Below are 16,625 nucleotides of genomic sequence, written 5' to 3'. Positions count from 1 at the left end.
ATTAATATTTTTTGATCAATGTATATCAGCTCTTTTTCATAATCAGAATGATTCACCATACCTCTGGCGTATAGTCTAGTTTGGCTTCCATGCATGAATGCAATTGATATGCTGAAAGTGTGCACACTACTAAACACATGTTATTGGGAGATGCCACAGGGTCTACTTGAAAACAACCCAACTTAACCCTGGAAAATAGCATCTAAATGTACGATTAAGTGCAGTGAGCAGAGGGCATAATGACAGGGGTTTTCTTCCCTTACAACCAGGTCAAGTTCCACTCACTTTTTACGTTTGATTCAATGGTTTTTAAGTTGACTGTTCTGTCTAAAATTCTACATATTTCCATATTTTGACAAAATCTGTTGCATGAACACACGTATATCATGAAAGTTTTAACTCCAAACCGTGCCTTTCAGTGTTCTAGCTAGGACCATTTTAGTGCAGGGTAAATTTTTGGATTACAAAGCATAGTGAGTGCAGTTCTCAATGCTTTCTGATGCTTGAAATACGATCGAATTTGTACATTTAATCAGAGATACCAAATTTTCAAAGTGAAAAAGTCTAATTCTTTTGCACTTCAAGTTCTGGTTTCCCGACTGACCCTAATTTTTTGGTGTGACCCTAAAAATTTTCATCAGCAAATAAGAAAAAAAAAGTTTTAAAAATCCTGTCGTCTTTTCTTTCAAAACCAACACCTGTCAACAACTTCTTTTCAGGTCAAAACACTTGTATTTAACTTACTAACATTGTGCAAGTGTGAATTGTAATTAATTGTTGATTATATTTCCACATTAATTCTGGTAAGTTTTTATTTTAATCACTTTTGGGGCAATTTTTGGCAACTTTCATCCCATTCAATTAGCACCACAAAAATGTCGAAAAATCCTTACCTACTGACCCTATTTAATCAGAAGCAGCGCTATTTTCTCTTAGCGTAACTAATGTGCTTCTCAGTGTTGTAAGATCCAGTGTTGGCAGTATTTATCATGTCACAGTTATCATGTCAAATGCTTTACAAAACACGTAAGCTTCTCCACGACAAGGCTTTGCAATAAAGGCCCATTTTTGTAGTGTATTCGTCCTTTGCTCACTTGTTGCCACGGTGCAAAACAAGTCCAGTTGGTCACCAAATATCCAAGAATCAAATCCTCGACAGTCCTCCACTCTGGTCAACTTTAGCATGATCATGATTTTCGACACACGTGTGTGCAATTTCGGTACATGTACAGCCGCATATGGACATACACAATCACGTTGCGATTGTGCCTACTTGCCCCCTGTTCATCATAGCGTTAATCGGGGCGAACAAATGATTCAGCCATGCTGGTTTCTATAGGTACTCATGCAGCGGGATGCCAGCAACACATTTCTGACATGCATTATGAGGCCGGCTCCGTGCTACCGGTAGCGTACGTAGAGTTTATACACTACTGTATGGTTTTGTACCTTGGAGTCGGAAATTGTAAAAATCTTAGTCTGGATCGTACAGTCGTAAACGGACTAACAAATAGTAAAAATTACGCCTAAATCGTACAAGTTGGCATCTCTGCATTTTCAGTAATATTTCAGTTCATTTTTTGGAAAATCCATGCTGAGTGGCACAGCCAATTTGAATCCAAGAGACAGGCGGAAATTTGCAGTACCAGGTGGTGCCGCCCGGAGCTGCCCATCGTGGCTAGAAGACTGGTGCAAGGTTACGTTGCAGCATGGTTGTAGACATCGATTGACAGCCCTGCCTGGCCTGCAAAAACACACATGCACTGGTTCCCGACTTGTTATGTACAACATTCCTATTCATACAACCACTGTGATCGGGAACCACTGACTGACATCATAGACTTGAATTCAACACTGTGTGATAAATGTGTTCAGCATGCACTACATGCCCACAAAAGGTGAATGGGGCAGCACAGTGCAGCAAGCACAAATCGACTCACACATACGAGGTGTGTCTTCAGACAGTTCACTGTGCTGTGCAGTACTTGGTATGCATGGCGTTGCTGGGTCTACGGTCATTTCAACGATCATGCAGATGAAGGCAGCTTTGTTATAAAGGCTACTACAGGACAAGAGCTGTACACATGCATGCCATGCGCGACCGTCATTAAACTGGAATTCACAGAGGTGAAAATCAATGTATTTCTGTTTGTATTTCCTTTTCTGACCTTTTCTTTTGAGCCAGAAGGGAAAAAAAGGAAATAAAATTTTGGAGGTCTGTTTTTAAAAAAACGGAAATCCGGATAAATCCAGAAAAGTGGCATCTCCGACTATTACATCATCAATTCTGCTAATCTCCAAACGCCGACAAAGAGAATGACGTACCACTGTACCGGTGTCGACAGAGCCTAGTCATGCAGTATTCAAGCGCACGGCAGACTCTGCAGCCCCTAGGGTGGTTCCTACCCAGCCTTGTTCTCAGGTCGACTGCATCATCAGCCTGGGATGAGCTCCATGCCTACCTCTTCTTCAGTTTCTGGGCAAAGAAACACCAGGGTTGGGATGGGAAACCAATCAATGCCATCAGTCAACTTTATTTCACTGTTAAAAAAATGAACACAAAGTCTTAATGACACACCTACATGTCTGATTGTTGCCCACTTAAAAAGTCATTACCGGTACATGTAGGTTCAAGTAATATCCCATATTATATCATAAAAATATAATAATAAATAATATCCATCTACATATAAAATCTTCAATATCTGTTCCTAACAACATTTGCCTTGTGGTTATACAATGCTGCAAAATATGCATGTTAAGGCCTAAAGAGAAAAGTCTCCGGCTCCAAAAGTGGTGAAGCAACACTTTTTTTTGACCCTCATTTTTTCCTAGAAACGATATACGTATACAGCACGAATTGGGACTGCATGCACAGGTATTGCCGTTACTGACACTGAAATAGACTGGCCTTTTCGCTATTTACTTTTTAAAAGCATTTCCTGCTTGTACGTGTACATAGGACATTAGACCACCTGGTTTGTCTGGTTCCCAGATGTGAATGTATAATACAGAAATAACGACAGAGAGAGGGCTTGTGGGTACACCATGTGTAGAATCAATCACTTCTATAAGAACGGCGGTTCTGAATGAGAGAAAGTTTGGGGTTACACCATGTGTAGAATGAATCTCTTCTATCAGAGGCGTGATTTGGGAAAAATCCACGAAACATTCGTCGGAGGGTTTTGCAAATCGTGTTGGCCACAGCTTCCCTACAATTCACGGCACATCTATTTGATTATACATGTAGGAGGAGATTCAGGTACTACATGTCAGCCACCAAAAGAGCTGTTCTTACTTTGAGGGATACAATTATAACATTTACTGCAACAAAACCCTTGCCCTCATTCACTTCAATTGCAATTATACATGTAAGCTATAATTGGTGACAATCAAAGACCTAGAAGTGTAACACACACATACACGCAGTTATCAGTGATCCACAAAATTTTATCACAATTTATTAAAACTGAAAACTGTCTCATACAGATGAGTAGCTTACTGCATTACTCGTGACACCACGTGCACTTGCAGTACCCAGGTTCGTTGATTTTCACGAGAAAGTCACGATAATACATGTATATCAATTTCCTATTGGTTAATTCACTGTCCACCTTGGTTTCCAGCCAGGAAAATTTCCAAGAATTCTTTAGTCCTTTGTCTACATTCAGATCCCCACTATCTGCCACCTTGTATGACATCTGTGATGGACGTCGACGACATCAGACCACCACGAGAACGAAACGCAATGGCAGACGGACGCACGTTGTACACAGTGCATGCAACGACAACACGTGTACCGTGCATACACACACAGCAAACATACAGTACCTACAGTACATGTACATACCTACAACGATCATATCGCTGGCCTGGGTCCGTAGGTTTTAACAATGATACCCCCTCCGTTCAATGTACTGTTATCAATGCATCTGGCGCATTTCCGGGGGGAGTAACAACGCAAAATATTGAAGTGTTTGCGTTTCATATTAAAAGAATTGACAATATGGAAATCTGGAAAGTCTCACAGAAATTCTGAATAGTCTCACAGAAATTCCGGAAATCCGGAAAAATCTGGACAAATCACACCCCTGCTTCTATAAGAATGGTGGTTCTGACAGAGAGAAGGTTTGTAGGTACACCATGTGTAGAATCAATCTCTTCTAAAAAAAATGGCAGTTCTGACAAGGAGAGGGTTTGTGGGTACACCGTGTGTAGAATCAATCTCTTCTATAAGAATGGTGGTTCTGACAAAGAGAAGGTTTGTGGGTACACTATGTGTAGAATCATTCTCTTCTATAAGAAAGGTGGTTCTGACAGAGAGAAGATTCTTGGGTACACCGTGTCTCGAATCAATCATTTCTCTAAGAACGGCAGTTCTGATAGAAAGAAGGTTTGACGGTACACCATGAATAGAATCAATCTCTTCTATAAGAACGGTGGTTCTGACAGAGAGAAGGTTTGAGGGTACACCATGAATAGAATCAATCTCTTCTATAAGAACAGTGGTTCTGGCTGAGAGAAGGTTTGTGGGTACACCATGAATAGAATCAATCTCTTATATAAGAACGGTGGTTCTGACAGAGAGAAGGTTTGAGGGTACACCATGAATAGAATCAATCTCTTATATAAGAACGGTGGTTCTGACAGAGAGAAGGTTTGAGGGTACACCATGTGCAGAATCAATCTCTTCTATAAGAACGATGGTTCTGACGGAGAGACAGTTTGTGGGTACACTATGTGTAGAATCAATCTCTTCTATAAGAACGGTGGTTCTGACAGAGAGAAGGTTTGAGGCTACACCATGTCTAGAATCAATCTCTTCTATAAGAACGATGGTTCTGACGGAGAGACAATTTGTGGGTACACCATGTGTAGAATCAATCTCTTCTATAAGAACGGTGGTTCTGACAGAGAGAAGGTTTAAGGGTACACCATGTCTAGAATCAATCTCTTCTATAAGAGCGACGGTTCTGACAGAGAGGTTTGTGGGTACACCTTGTGTTGTGGTACTGAGAACCTGTGAGTGCGAACTGGATGTTTCCACCGGGATGCTCTGGTTGTCTCCCCTGAGGAGTTCCCACTCGCTGGGTCATGTCTGAACCACCCAGAAGAGATTGATTTCTCACGGTGTACCCACAAACCTTCTCTCAGCCTAGCCTCCATCATGCAAAGTTTCAGATCTTACTGTCAGAATCACTCTCATGGTCTCCACAGCCTCCATACTTATGTTCATGAAGAACAGAATGTTGAGTATTCAAGGTGTGGCAAAAATGCAAAACCATCAAGGAAATACTGCAAATGTGAAAGTAAAAATATACTGGCCCCATACTGACCATATTTGTCTCTTAGCATCACATCTTCAGGCAGCTGAAAAGACAAATTGCATTCAATCCTGAGGGCAGCATTTACAGTATCAACGTCATCCTCAATGCTTGAAAAGACAACTTACAGTCACTGCAGAAGACAGACATCTCCTAGATGGACAGTACATGCTCCTTCCACTCTCTCTGCCCTCGGTGTGTCTATCCACTTGCTAACAAGTGCCCTAACAATAAAGAAAAAAGAAAATTAGGCTGGAGAAATAGAAAGGCCCATTTCCTGTCATAATTAAAACAAGCACAGTACTGTTCAGCTAGAAACCCTGCCAGACATAACAGTCTGCATCATTTGTCAAAGTGGCTTGCCTGCCCAGTGTAACAAGATCCAACAGGACAACTCTCCCCAAGGCCAATCAGCCTAGGAGTCTGTGGTTGCTAGTCACCACAAGATCCAACTGATCAACTCTCCCCAAGGCCAAACAGCCTGGGAGTCTATTAGTTTAGTTCTAAACGGAAATCAACACAGAACCACACAGTTTTTAGATGGCAGCTTTCAACTTTTATAGTTTCCATATGGAAGGTTTCCATCTGCAGCGGATGCATTATTCCATTTGTGCCTGATCTTCCTGACCCAAGAGGGGCGGAGTTTATTTTCCCCCTCTCACCCACCCCACACACAATGACAAGATTCCCACTGGCAATCAGCCCCCTCCCCCCTTCAAAGAATTCTGAAAAATTAAAACAGGCTAGAAAACCAAGCACTACAACCTACATGTATAACTACAAGTTAAATCATAAAAAGAACCGGGGGGGGGGGCCATGGTACATGTACATGTATCTCTCTGCAACATTTATCTGCTATCTCTGAAGTGCTTTTTTCAGGTGCTGAGCCTTTAGGTGTTTTTCAGTAACACTTTGTGGCCATTTTGACATCAATTTCGTGAATATCAAACATTCTGTTCTTGTACAGTGCCCCTTTTTCCAAGACAGCTAAATCAGTCCAAAATTTAAACTTCTCCACTACCAAACTCAATGCAAGAGGCCAGCACATACACCTATGTGGTCTTGAACTTAAAATGACCATAACAACACCATACCTGTATGTTAAATTGAGCGTATGTAGTTTTAAAACAAATGTGATGTGCATTAATTAACATTCTCTGAGATCACCACAACTGCTGGTGCTGTGAGCTGTACATGTTCATCACCAGCAAAGATCTTGAGCAAATCACCCTAGTGTAGTAATGAAATGACATTGTCAAGATGACAAAATTATAAATAATTCACAAACAAGCATGATGGTCAGCAAATTTTGGTTTGGGAAAATAAATTAACATGATAAACTGCTGGGTGATTAATCAAAAAGGCAATTGAAAAATACATACATGTTGTTCATACCATTCATGGCCAGGGAGCTTTTTCCCAATATTCCTCCACTTGTTTCCAGTTTAGGAGTGAGGTCAAGGATACTAGACTAGCCCTAGTATACATGTAGATGTAGTTGAGTCCTCTAACGTGCCATGCTTTGATGCTTCCTTGACTTTCCTCATGCATCATTGCCAAATCTCTTTGTTGAAAAACTCTGAATTCATTCAGTTACCAGTAAATAATATTATAACCTTCAAAATACATGCTACTAATCACCTTTGTGAACAATTTCCGTGTCATGAAATTTAACAGCCTGAAATTAATGACAGCATCCAGAAATTGGCACGACTTCAGCTGCGTGCTCCCTACTTGTGACACACTGGAACAGATCTCTGAAAATCCCACATACACGCAAAAAGTTCTTCAAAGCTGGTAAATTCCAATAACCCCTAATACATAGACCTGCAAGTTTTCATTGTGGGCATGGGCCTATTTTCAAAGCGTTCATTTTGCACTTAAAAAAAAACCAGGAAAATCAGGTCAAAAGCCTACTTTATCAGATTATATAATTGCGAAAGGCTTTGGAATTCAGTAGAGTGGCAGGTGTGTGAATTCAAGATTACATGTATGTCACGTACACGTAGGCCTACGGTACATGTATATACATTGTACATGTACATGATGTAGGCTAGCCCAGATTGGGGGGCCAGTCTACTGGGCTTAGGCCCCACATCGGTCCATTCAAAAAGTGGGGACTCAGCAAAAATGCCTTAAAGTTCTATGAAACCCCCAGTCTGGGGCTATAATGTACATGTAGGCCTATGGCCTATTGAAAGGTTGTCGTGAAATTTCACTTGTGAAACTTGAGAAATTGAGGTAAAAAAAAAGCTCTAAGTTAGTGAGGTATCAGGTGAAATATCAAAGTGTACCGTGTTAGGGCACAAATACAATGTGGTACTTAGTTTCATGGCTGGGGAGCTTTATAAAGCCTTCCTCCATTTGTTTCCAGTTTAGGAGTAGGGCCAAGGCTACGGAGGTACCGTAAGTCCATTAAACTGGCCCTCGTATAGTTGAGTCCTCTTCAACCGCTCCATGATTTTCCTCATGCATCATTGCCAAACCCTTTTGCTGAAAACCTTTAAATTCGTTCTGTTAAATGATGGTATTATAACCTTCAACACACATGCTACTGATCACCTCTGTGAACAATTTCGGTGTCATGAAATTTAACAGCCCAAAATTAATGACAGCCGATCCAGATATTGGCACAAATTCAGCTGAGTGTTCCCTAACATAGCGAACTGAAACAAATCTCTGAAAATCCCACATACATGTACAATGTACATGCAAGAAGTTCTTCGAAGCTGATAAATTCCAGTAACCCCTAATAGTAATACATACAGAAAAGTAGGCCTACGTTCTTCATTGTGGGCACATTTTCAAAGTGTTCATTATGCACTTCCACAAAAAAATGGAAAATCAGCCTAAGTATACCGGTATGTATTTGCAAAGGCTTTGGAACTCAGCAGCCAAGTGGCAGGTGTGTGAACTCAAGATTATGTCATGTACGGTACATGACGTACATAATGTACATGTAGGCCATGCATTGTAAGTAACATGATGTAGGCCTATCAATCATGCCTATGGCCTACTATAAGGTTGTGAGGAAATATCACTTGTGAAATTTGAGACACTGAGGTAAAAAAATTGCTCTAAGTTAGTGAGGTATCTGGCGAAATATCGAAGTACAGCCAGCAGTGTCGTACATGTAGGTCTCGAGACTGGTCTCGGTCTCGATACCAGATTTTCCTGGTCTTGGTCTCGATACCCTGTGGTCTCGGTCCTGGTCTCGAATGTTTCAGGTTTCGACTTTTACGTGGTCTCGTGTCAAGACCTCACAAAATCAATGTAAAATAGCAAACACTGATACCGAATAACAGTACGGTTTAGCTTAAAGCATGTACCGTACAAGTGTTGTTCACATGCATATTCGACGTCAGGGGTCAAATGTTGAGTAGGTTTTTCTGTGTCGCTCAATTTCGGAGATGTTGAGTTGCTCAGCAATTATTAGGTTTGCCTTCAAAGACCATAAAAAATACTTTGACCCGAAGGCAGAGAATAAAATCACTCGGCTGACTCGTCATGATGCATTAGCAATAACTTGTTGGACCCGCTGTTCCCATTTGTGATTGTTTTGTATCTTAACCCCTAGAAGTTTGAGTGACAAGAAAATTGCAGTTGCACACCTTTAACTTTTTAAATTAATATACGGGGGAACCTGACCTTGCAATAAATATACATCATACATGTACATACATATCAAACCATGCAAACGCTAATGTGGTGTCATTCTTTTCGGCCATTTTTGGTTTTTGTTTTATTTCATGGTTTTTGAACACAAGGTCTCGAGGTCTCGGTCTCGGAGTTTGAGGTCTCGGTCTCGGCTCCAACTTAAAGGTCTCGGTCTTGGACATCCAGGTCTTGACTACAACCATGACAACACTCACACTGATAGCCAGTACAGGGATGGCGCTTTAATTATGACCAGCTCTAGAAAAATGGGTAATAAGTCGCCAGATTCAGGTGATGAGTTTTTGATAGGGCTGGAATCTGTACATCAAAAGCTATAACAGGATATACCATGTGATTACATGCCCTTTTAGGTTCACCTTAGATTTGAACATTGCATTATGGGAAGAATAGAGTAGCTTCAGTCCTTCTGTATGCATGCCTTGGGTCATGCCGCGTCATGTGGAATCATCATCTGTAAATAGTGTGACTAAACTAATCAGAATGTAGCACAGAGTCCAGAAGAAGCCTCATTCTTCCCCCATCCCAACCTGTTAATGGTCAAACCAACCCTCACAAAGCTACAATTTGATACATGAATGACCCCTGTAGTGCACTGCATTCTGGATATTATATAGACATCTGTATATCCACATTTTTGGATTCAATAAAAGCACTTTTTGAGAAAAAGCTCTTGCATTGTAGTGCTTGGAAACACAATGCTACGTAGGATTTCCTACTGAATGAACAATTTTTCATCTTTATTCATCAGTATCCATCATGTCCATGTTTGTATATTTGTCACATATTCTGAAAATACAAGTGTTAAAACAAAAACAAACAAAATCACATTTTTGGAGAAATGTTGCCCTCTCGACATAGAACAGGCCATAACATATTTTAGCATTGCACAACTTATTATTACCATATTAGGCCCTATCGTTTTTGGAAAAGCGAGTCGCATATTACACCTACAAGGGTGCAGTGTCCCAATTCAAGGAAAATTCTCCGCCAGGCCAAGGCGCACAAAAAGTACCCCCAGAGATTGTTTCAAAAAGAGGGGTCTGTTTGGGCCAAGAAATGGTGGAATTGTGTCAATATGGCCCAGGATCATCTCTGTAGATTCAGGGGCACCCATCTGGGGGCAAAGCAGACAAAAATGGGATTGAAAATTAGTCAGAAGAGCCTGAGGAAGGTGAGGGATGTCATTTGAAAAGTGGCCGCTGGGAGGGCTTGGCAACATTCACTTTTTGGGGGATGAGTTTGTTTTGGGCGGATAATTAAAAAATTCATTGGTTAACCTACTAAAAATTGAAAATCAAATGAAACCTGAGGACCAAACAACACATTTGTCTTTGTATGAGAGGCCTCAGGGACTTCAGCTGCCTGCCATGGGGCTCCAAACTTGGTTGATTTTACACTATTTTCAATGGAGCTTGAATTGGTTCAGTGCACTCACAATGTACCGGTATATTAAAGCACATGTCACGGGATGGTTCAACCTTGCTCGTTCAGATTAGAGGTGAAAAATACTGTTACAGAAGTAGTAAATATATCTTAATCTAATGCTAAAACTAACCACAGTAATCTCTCGTGTACTGGACTAACACTGGGCACACATTTTGAATAAAATGTCTCCTAATTTAACATAAAAAAATGAAGTTACCTTTCGTCTGCTTGCTCTACACATAATTGAATCTCCAAGCACGCGCACGTGGGCATCACGCATCACGCGCGAATGCTCAGCAATGTCAGTTACAGCGCCCCCTGTGTTGCACTAAACGCATACGTCACGCGCCCAATTATTGTATTAAAAGTATCTCAGACTACGCTCGAGCTCACTATTTCGTGGACCCTGGGATTATTTGCAATACCCGTGCCATAATAGGGACAGATCATACAAATAATTTATAAATCACGAATTTAGCACAAGTCGGGGTATTTTGCTGACAAAACCTCCAACTTGTGGGCGTATTTTGCACAGAGATGGGCGGCTAAACATGCTAGATGAGTGCATAATTTGAATAAATATAATGTTTGGTGCTATTTTCGGGGAAGGCGACTAACAAAAATAGAGATTTAAAAAAAAACGTGGCTAACCCTGCCATTTCTTTGAACATCAGGTGGTCAGAAATTACAACTTTTTGAATTCTATCTGATTAACTCATCCTATTCTTAGGGAGAATTTTGAGTCTAAACCAAACATAAAACAACTTACTTTTAGAATTTCTTGTGAGGAAAAAAATCAATGTACATGCATTGCAGAGTAAATGTGTGCTGACGTTTAATACAATCTGCCTTTGGTACTAGGCTGTGAACCGATATCCACGGCGGGGAATGGGTTGAATGCATATACAAGGACTTTGTTAAGGGGATTGGAGTTGGCCTAAAGTTGGCGGGCAGTGGGACGTAGGTTACGTTTTTTGTTGTTTTTCCAGTAAAAATGATTTCATACTGTCAGCGACACTTGACCAATCCTGCAATTTCGTAAGCATCAAAGTTTTTTCTTTCTGTTTATTTTTCTTGCATTTTCCAGACACATCAGCCTAGAGTCACATACGATTAGAACGATGTTTGATGCACTTCTTTTGTCTTCAGCTGGTCAATCATCTCATCTGTTCCTCAATAAAATGTCTCCTCATTCCTCCGACTTTCTTATCACATGTCACATCATAAAGCTTTCTGATGAGCTGGTCGATGAATGGGTCAATAATCAACTAAACGGTGGATACAATCTGATTCTGTCCCAAATACATGTAGAAGGTCAATAGGCAATACACTAATGACACACTGGCCGATTGATTTCCGCCTATAGTACCCATTATCCACATGTTAATTACATTCAGTGTTCTAGTTTGTACAACTTCAAAATACAATGGGAAGGAAAGGCTTCTCTTTGAACAAAAGTCACTATAAAGGCACATGCTTCACTTGATTTCACTGTACTGAAATTAAAATGACGTCATAATGGCATCACCAGTGGCATACCACACTCACTCTGTAGGCTTGCGCTTACACACGATAAAGAAGCATTTGTGCACACAGATTCTGTATGGAATTTAGTGGGTCAACGTTGCTATAGGACATCGATCCAGCGGGCATCGGATCAAGATGATTAATTAAGTACAGCTCTAACTTTGCAATAAGATTCATGCTTGCAATTTCATTTCTAAAAATCCTAAAAAACAAAAAAAGCGCCAGCAAAGTTGTTGACAGTTCTAGCTCGTCGTACCACGGCACTTTCCAATAGAAAGCCATCGGCACAAGCCGGTACTTTTCCTCAGAATCAGTACTCCACCAGGTTGCGAGAGGTATTGGTCCTGAATGGGAGAAGTTGGCAAGAGCACTTGACTTCAACGAGGGCGAAATCACCAGAATGAGGGAAAACTTCTCATCCAGTGAATCACCAGCCTTGGAATTGCTCATGACATGGAAACAACGCTAAAGCCGGAAGGAAGATTCGTTTACGAAGCTGACTGACGCATTGGAGACGATCGATAAGAGTGTTATAGCACACAAAGCAATGAAAAGCAATTCAGTCACCGAATGCAAGATCAGTTAGAGGAACTCAATCCACAGATTTTGGAAACAAAAGTCGCTTTGATGATTTCTATTCGAAATATGAATATATAAAAGTTTCAATTTTGAGTGTCATTGGTATCTTGGACACGAAAATGATACCTATTGACGCACAAAGTTGCCGTAATCTATCAGCAATCACTGTGCTTATAACAAAAAGGAAAGTTTCAATGCAACGACAGGCAAAAAGTGCTTTGGTTTAGAGAAAAGTAGTCTGGACAGAGTGTGGCGACCACGTTAGCTCCTTTTTTCACGTGGACGGAAGTTATCTTGAGCAATTATAGGGGGTTCAACAAGGATCTGACCTGTTTTCTACATAAATTTCTTTTATATTTCTCCGAATTTTCTTCGATTTCCTAAGTCTCTTTATCCTCAAACAATTCGTAGCTGCTTTTACGTCTCTCAGACGTAAGTGTAAAGCTGTGAAAAATGCCGATACTGAAACTCTGCAAATCAGTCGAGCAACTCCAGGTAAGACATGTTGCTGGTTTGCAAGCTTGTAATTGGCTAAAAATAATACAGTTTATTTGTCAGATTCCAAAATGACCGTGTCTTAATGGGTGCGGCTTGAAATCACCCAAAATTCTATGGTAATTTAACACTTTGGGTGTAATCAGAAGACTGGGTGTATAGTCCTCTAATAACACCCAGGGTACAGCGTTTGGAGTGCATAAATGGCATGGCCAATTCCAGTACAGATATGTTCAAATTCAAACCAGATCACGTGGTAGGACCCGACAAAGAGAGTTTTCCAACACGCACTGTAGACAAATTCGTTATTGCAATAATTACATGCCCACGTAGGAAAATAATCCTGAATAAGAGAAACTTTCTGTGCACTCTCCATGTCCAACTTGGCAAAACACACGATGCTTATCATACGCCATCTTGCAACACGCGTCTAAAAGGCTATTTTCCATACATCCGAAAAAAATTAATTCCTAGGGTTGAAATGTAAATTTAATGATTTCATAATTATTTATTAGAGCTGCATCTCAGCGAACAGTTGGAAGGTGAAAGGAGAGGGCCCAAAGAGGTGAGTGTGTTTGCTTCTGTGGGGTAGAAGTTTAGCAAACCAATTAATGTTTCATTAGAGAGAAAAGGGCCAAGAACTTGGAATGGCTGACACTGCTTTGTTTCCTCTGACATTATGAAAACAATTTTCAAATTAAGATAAGCGGGACATAATCAAGTGAGGTTCAAACGATAATGCTCTTCATTTACACGTATATCACATTTATCACTTCCCAGCTCCACAAAACATAAACCTTATTATTTCAAATTGACTGACGCTATTGTTTCTTTATTATCCCTCACCGGTTGTTCCTTTCTCCGTCATATCTTCGTTATCCTTTGCCTTGAAAGGAATTTTGATATTACTAGTTGTTTGTATTTTTCAGGCAAAAAAAGTCAACAACTTTCACCCCGTCCAGCAAGGCCACACATCCTCTCCTAACGAAAGCGTTAGAATTGTGCAAGAAGTTGACAGAGGGGGTGAGTGACGAGAACAGGCTCTACACACGCCACCAGCAACCACACATCTCCCTTGGTTACTTTGACAACAGAGGTGGAAGCTTGACTCTGGAAAAGTACGACGCGAGGCTGATCATCCCACCGGGCGCCATTCCAGCAGGCCCTCCGAAGATGGTGTATCTCTTCACCAGCCCATCTCCGGTGACGATCGAGGGGCTTGAATCGATAGAGATCTCCCTCTCACCGGTAATACAGTGCGGTCCTGAAGGGTTGAAATTTGAAGAGAGCGTGGTACTGACTTTTCCTCATCACGCCGCGATAACAAGAGAAGTCGCCCCGGAGATTCGGATGCGTCACAACGAATCTTCGCCTGGAAAGGGGAAAGAGTTCGACGGGAACATTGCTTTGATGAATGAGACGCATGTCATTCTTCTTGTGAATCGTTTCACTGAGTTTACTGCAGTAGGCGTCGTATCCCTGCAAAGCACCAAACGACTATCAGTTGGTGCCTTTGGAAAGAGGGTTGAGAAGGGGATTCAGGGGTATACACTCCGGGTCTACGTTTGGGAAGATACCCCTGCTGTTAAGGAGGTAAGAACAGAAAAGAAAAGGAGAATTTCTCGATGAAGTTGCATTTAAAAATGATACAGGACATGTGAAAACCGGTGATTTTAGGACACAGTGCAAAGTTTAGGCTCAATATGTTGGTTATTAAACTCTTCGAGGTAAAGGCATGCGCACGATTTATTTAATTTTTTGCCGAGAGCAAGTTCTTATACATTGCTTAATATCCCATCTTGCAATGTTTGAATGCACCAAAGCGATAACGGTCAATGGATTTTTTAACAATCAAAAGCACTCAACTTTTATTTCAGAGTGTACTGGCTAAGGAGAAGGCTGAGGGCGCTATCCCTTTAGACGATTTCAGACAGTTCGAGGTCGCTTGATCTGCTGGCCACTTGCTTGTCAAATTATTAAATGTTACTGGAAGTTGGAATATAAGGACGCGAACGGTAAGCAGTCTCTCAAATTTACGTACATAATTATGTACCGGTATGTTGTAAACTGTGCCCAGGTTTTTTATGTGTGATCTTTATTTAAGTGCACTAGAAGGTCGTCAGGTAGGACAGCGGCATAGCAAAGTCGTTATAATCACTGAAGATTTTTTTGGGGTAGAATGAAATTGTGTTTCTGTCTTTGAGCGACATAGTATAATAATTGGTGTCATCAAGCAAGGGAGGTTTTGAGACACGCAACTGTCATTATTGTCAAAAGTGGCCCCATTATCGCTTCTTCTTGAGGGAAATACCTCCCACTATTCCTAGGAATGCTATTACTGCGGTGGCTCTGCAATCACACGCGCATTCTTCAGCTTGACCCGCGCGTTCGTAGCAAGACATGACATCCTATTGGTCGAGGAGGCATGTAACGCACGCGTACCACCTGTCCACGAGCGTTGTCACCTCCATGACTTCTAATTCTGGTTGCCAAAATGTTTCACCATCATGTGGTTTTGTGTCAACCTATTGCGCTATTAAATTGGACGCAAGCCTATGATCATGAACGATAATATTGTAAAGAGTATAATAAATTATATTTTGACCCTTCGTTTAGTTCGGACAATATATAATTGGTAATTAGATATCTGCTTCTTGTAGGTACAAATAATCAACCAGGAAGCGATATGGAAGCATCCGTGGACATCCAGAACCTTTCACTTCAAGGCGCCTGGGTTCTTATGGCGTCTTCTTTTAGGTCGCGATCTGTTCCTTCACGTAGACATTTACCAAAGACATGAGCGAGCTGATTCTCTCACCAGTTTGTCTGTGTATCCAGAACACGCAACGGTGAGTGGCAAAATTTACGAGTTGGAATAATGACAAAAATCGGAAACCTGGACTTTGCAAATACTTCTTTCGCACTGTGGTTTTCACTTTGATATGATTGTTTCAGCTTAAAGCATTATGAAGGACCCTCCTCTAATTTCTACCGTCTAGCCTTACACGCTAATGGACCATTCGTTGTATACAGCTTTTGCAGTCAAGTGGCATCCTTTTATTTTCAAACGAGATCATCCTGATAACCAATCAGCCCGTTCGGTTTTTCAAAAAGCCAATTTCTTTTGGGAACAAAGCGCGTGTGTGGGAGTCAGCGTATGACTGATAGGACAGACACGCGCGCAAGTATAGCTATTCATAAATAGCCTTGTACTGGGCGTGCGCCGGGTGGAATTACCGAACAGGCTCATCCATCTCAGGTGGAGTATGTCAAATCATGCGCAGATGCATTTTGTAGTTGGAGGTACAGATTCAATGTACAGACAACTTCATTATGTCCTTGTATACGTCTTTCATTTTAGGCACCGGCTCCAGTTCCCCGCGATGACGCCAGGGTAAGATGAAGTAGGATTACACTTTCAAAAGAAGTTTCCTAAAATCATTTTTGCAATAATGACAAAATGCAAGTTTCCTAAAATCATTTTTGCACAATAGAATTGATACAAAAAACTGCATGACAATTTGTCAAGTTCATTTAATTTTTTTCTCGTCTTCTCATGAAGGCTGAAGTTGGTGCTGAATTCAGAAGGCAAGCTCA

The 16,625-nt window shown here is 41.0% G+C and overlaps 1 protein-coding gene and 1 long non-coding RNA gene across 13 annotated transcripts in view; one reads left to right on the top strand and one right to left on the bottom strand.

The window, feature by feature from the left end:
- Nucleotides 1–10,840, bottom strand: part of LOC147797936 (uncharacterized) — a 34,469-nt gene extending 23,629 nt beyond the window's left edge. For 3 of the 12 annotated variants that reach the window (XR_015426999.1, XR_015427010.1, XR_015427005.1), the window contains exons 1-2: nucleotides 5,453–10,718; nucleotides 2,326–2,476 (exon numbers count right to left, since the gene is read on the bottom strand). This is a non-coding gene — a long non-coding RNA (uncharacterized LOC147797936). Of the gene's footprint in view, nucleotides 1–2,325; nucleotides 2,477–2,926; nucleotides 4,085–5,452 lie in introns of those variants that run through there. The other 9 variants (XR_015427001.1, XR_015427002.1, XR_015427000.1 and 6 more) reach the window with 9 other exon arrangements.
- A 2,146-nt stretch (nucleotides 10,841–12,986) lies between these two features.
- On the top strand, nucleotides 12,987–15,013 carry LOC147797935 (netrin receptor UNC5B-b-like). Its single transcript, XM_087141830.1, has 4 exons — nucleotides 12,987–13,028; nucleotides 13,544–13,593; nucleotides 13,958–14,621; nucleotides 14,906–15,013. The coding sequence occupies exons 1-4, from the start codon at nucleotides 12,987–12,989 to the stop codon at nucleotides 14,975–14,977; spliced, it is 828 nt and encodes a 275-aa protein (XP_086997956.1). The 3' UTR covers nucleotides 14,978–15,013.
- The last annotated feature ends 1,612 nt before the right edge of the window (nucleotides 15,014–16,625 follow it).

Source organism: Acanthaster planci, linkage group LG10, assembly GCF_054643075.1.
Source record: "Acanthaster planci isolate LZ-2023a linkage group LG10, COTS_SCS, whole genome shotgun sequence".
Lineage (NCBI taxonomy): Eukaryota > Metazoa > Echinodermata > Asteroidea > Valvatida > Acanthasteridae > Acanthaster > Acanthaster planci.
Note: the sequence above shows the minus strand (reverse complement) of the source record. Positions and strands in the feature narration are given on the sequence as shown.

Coding starts and splice junctions, on each gene's coding strand:
- LOC147797935 (XM_087141830.1), top strand. CDS start 12,987: ATGCCGATACTGAAACTCTGCAAATCAGTCGAGCAACTCCAG. Junction 13,029..13,543: donor AATCAGTCGAGCAACTCCAG/GTAAGACATGTT, acceptor ATTATTTATTAG/AGCTGCATCTCAGCGAACAG. Junction 13,594..13,957: donor AAAGGAGAGGGCCCAAAGAG/GTGAGTGTGTTT, acceptor TGTATTTTTCAG/GCAAAAAAAGTCAACAACTT.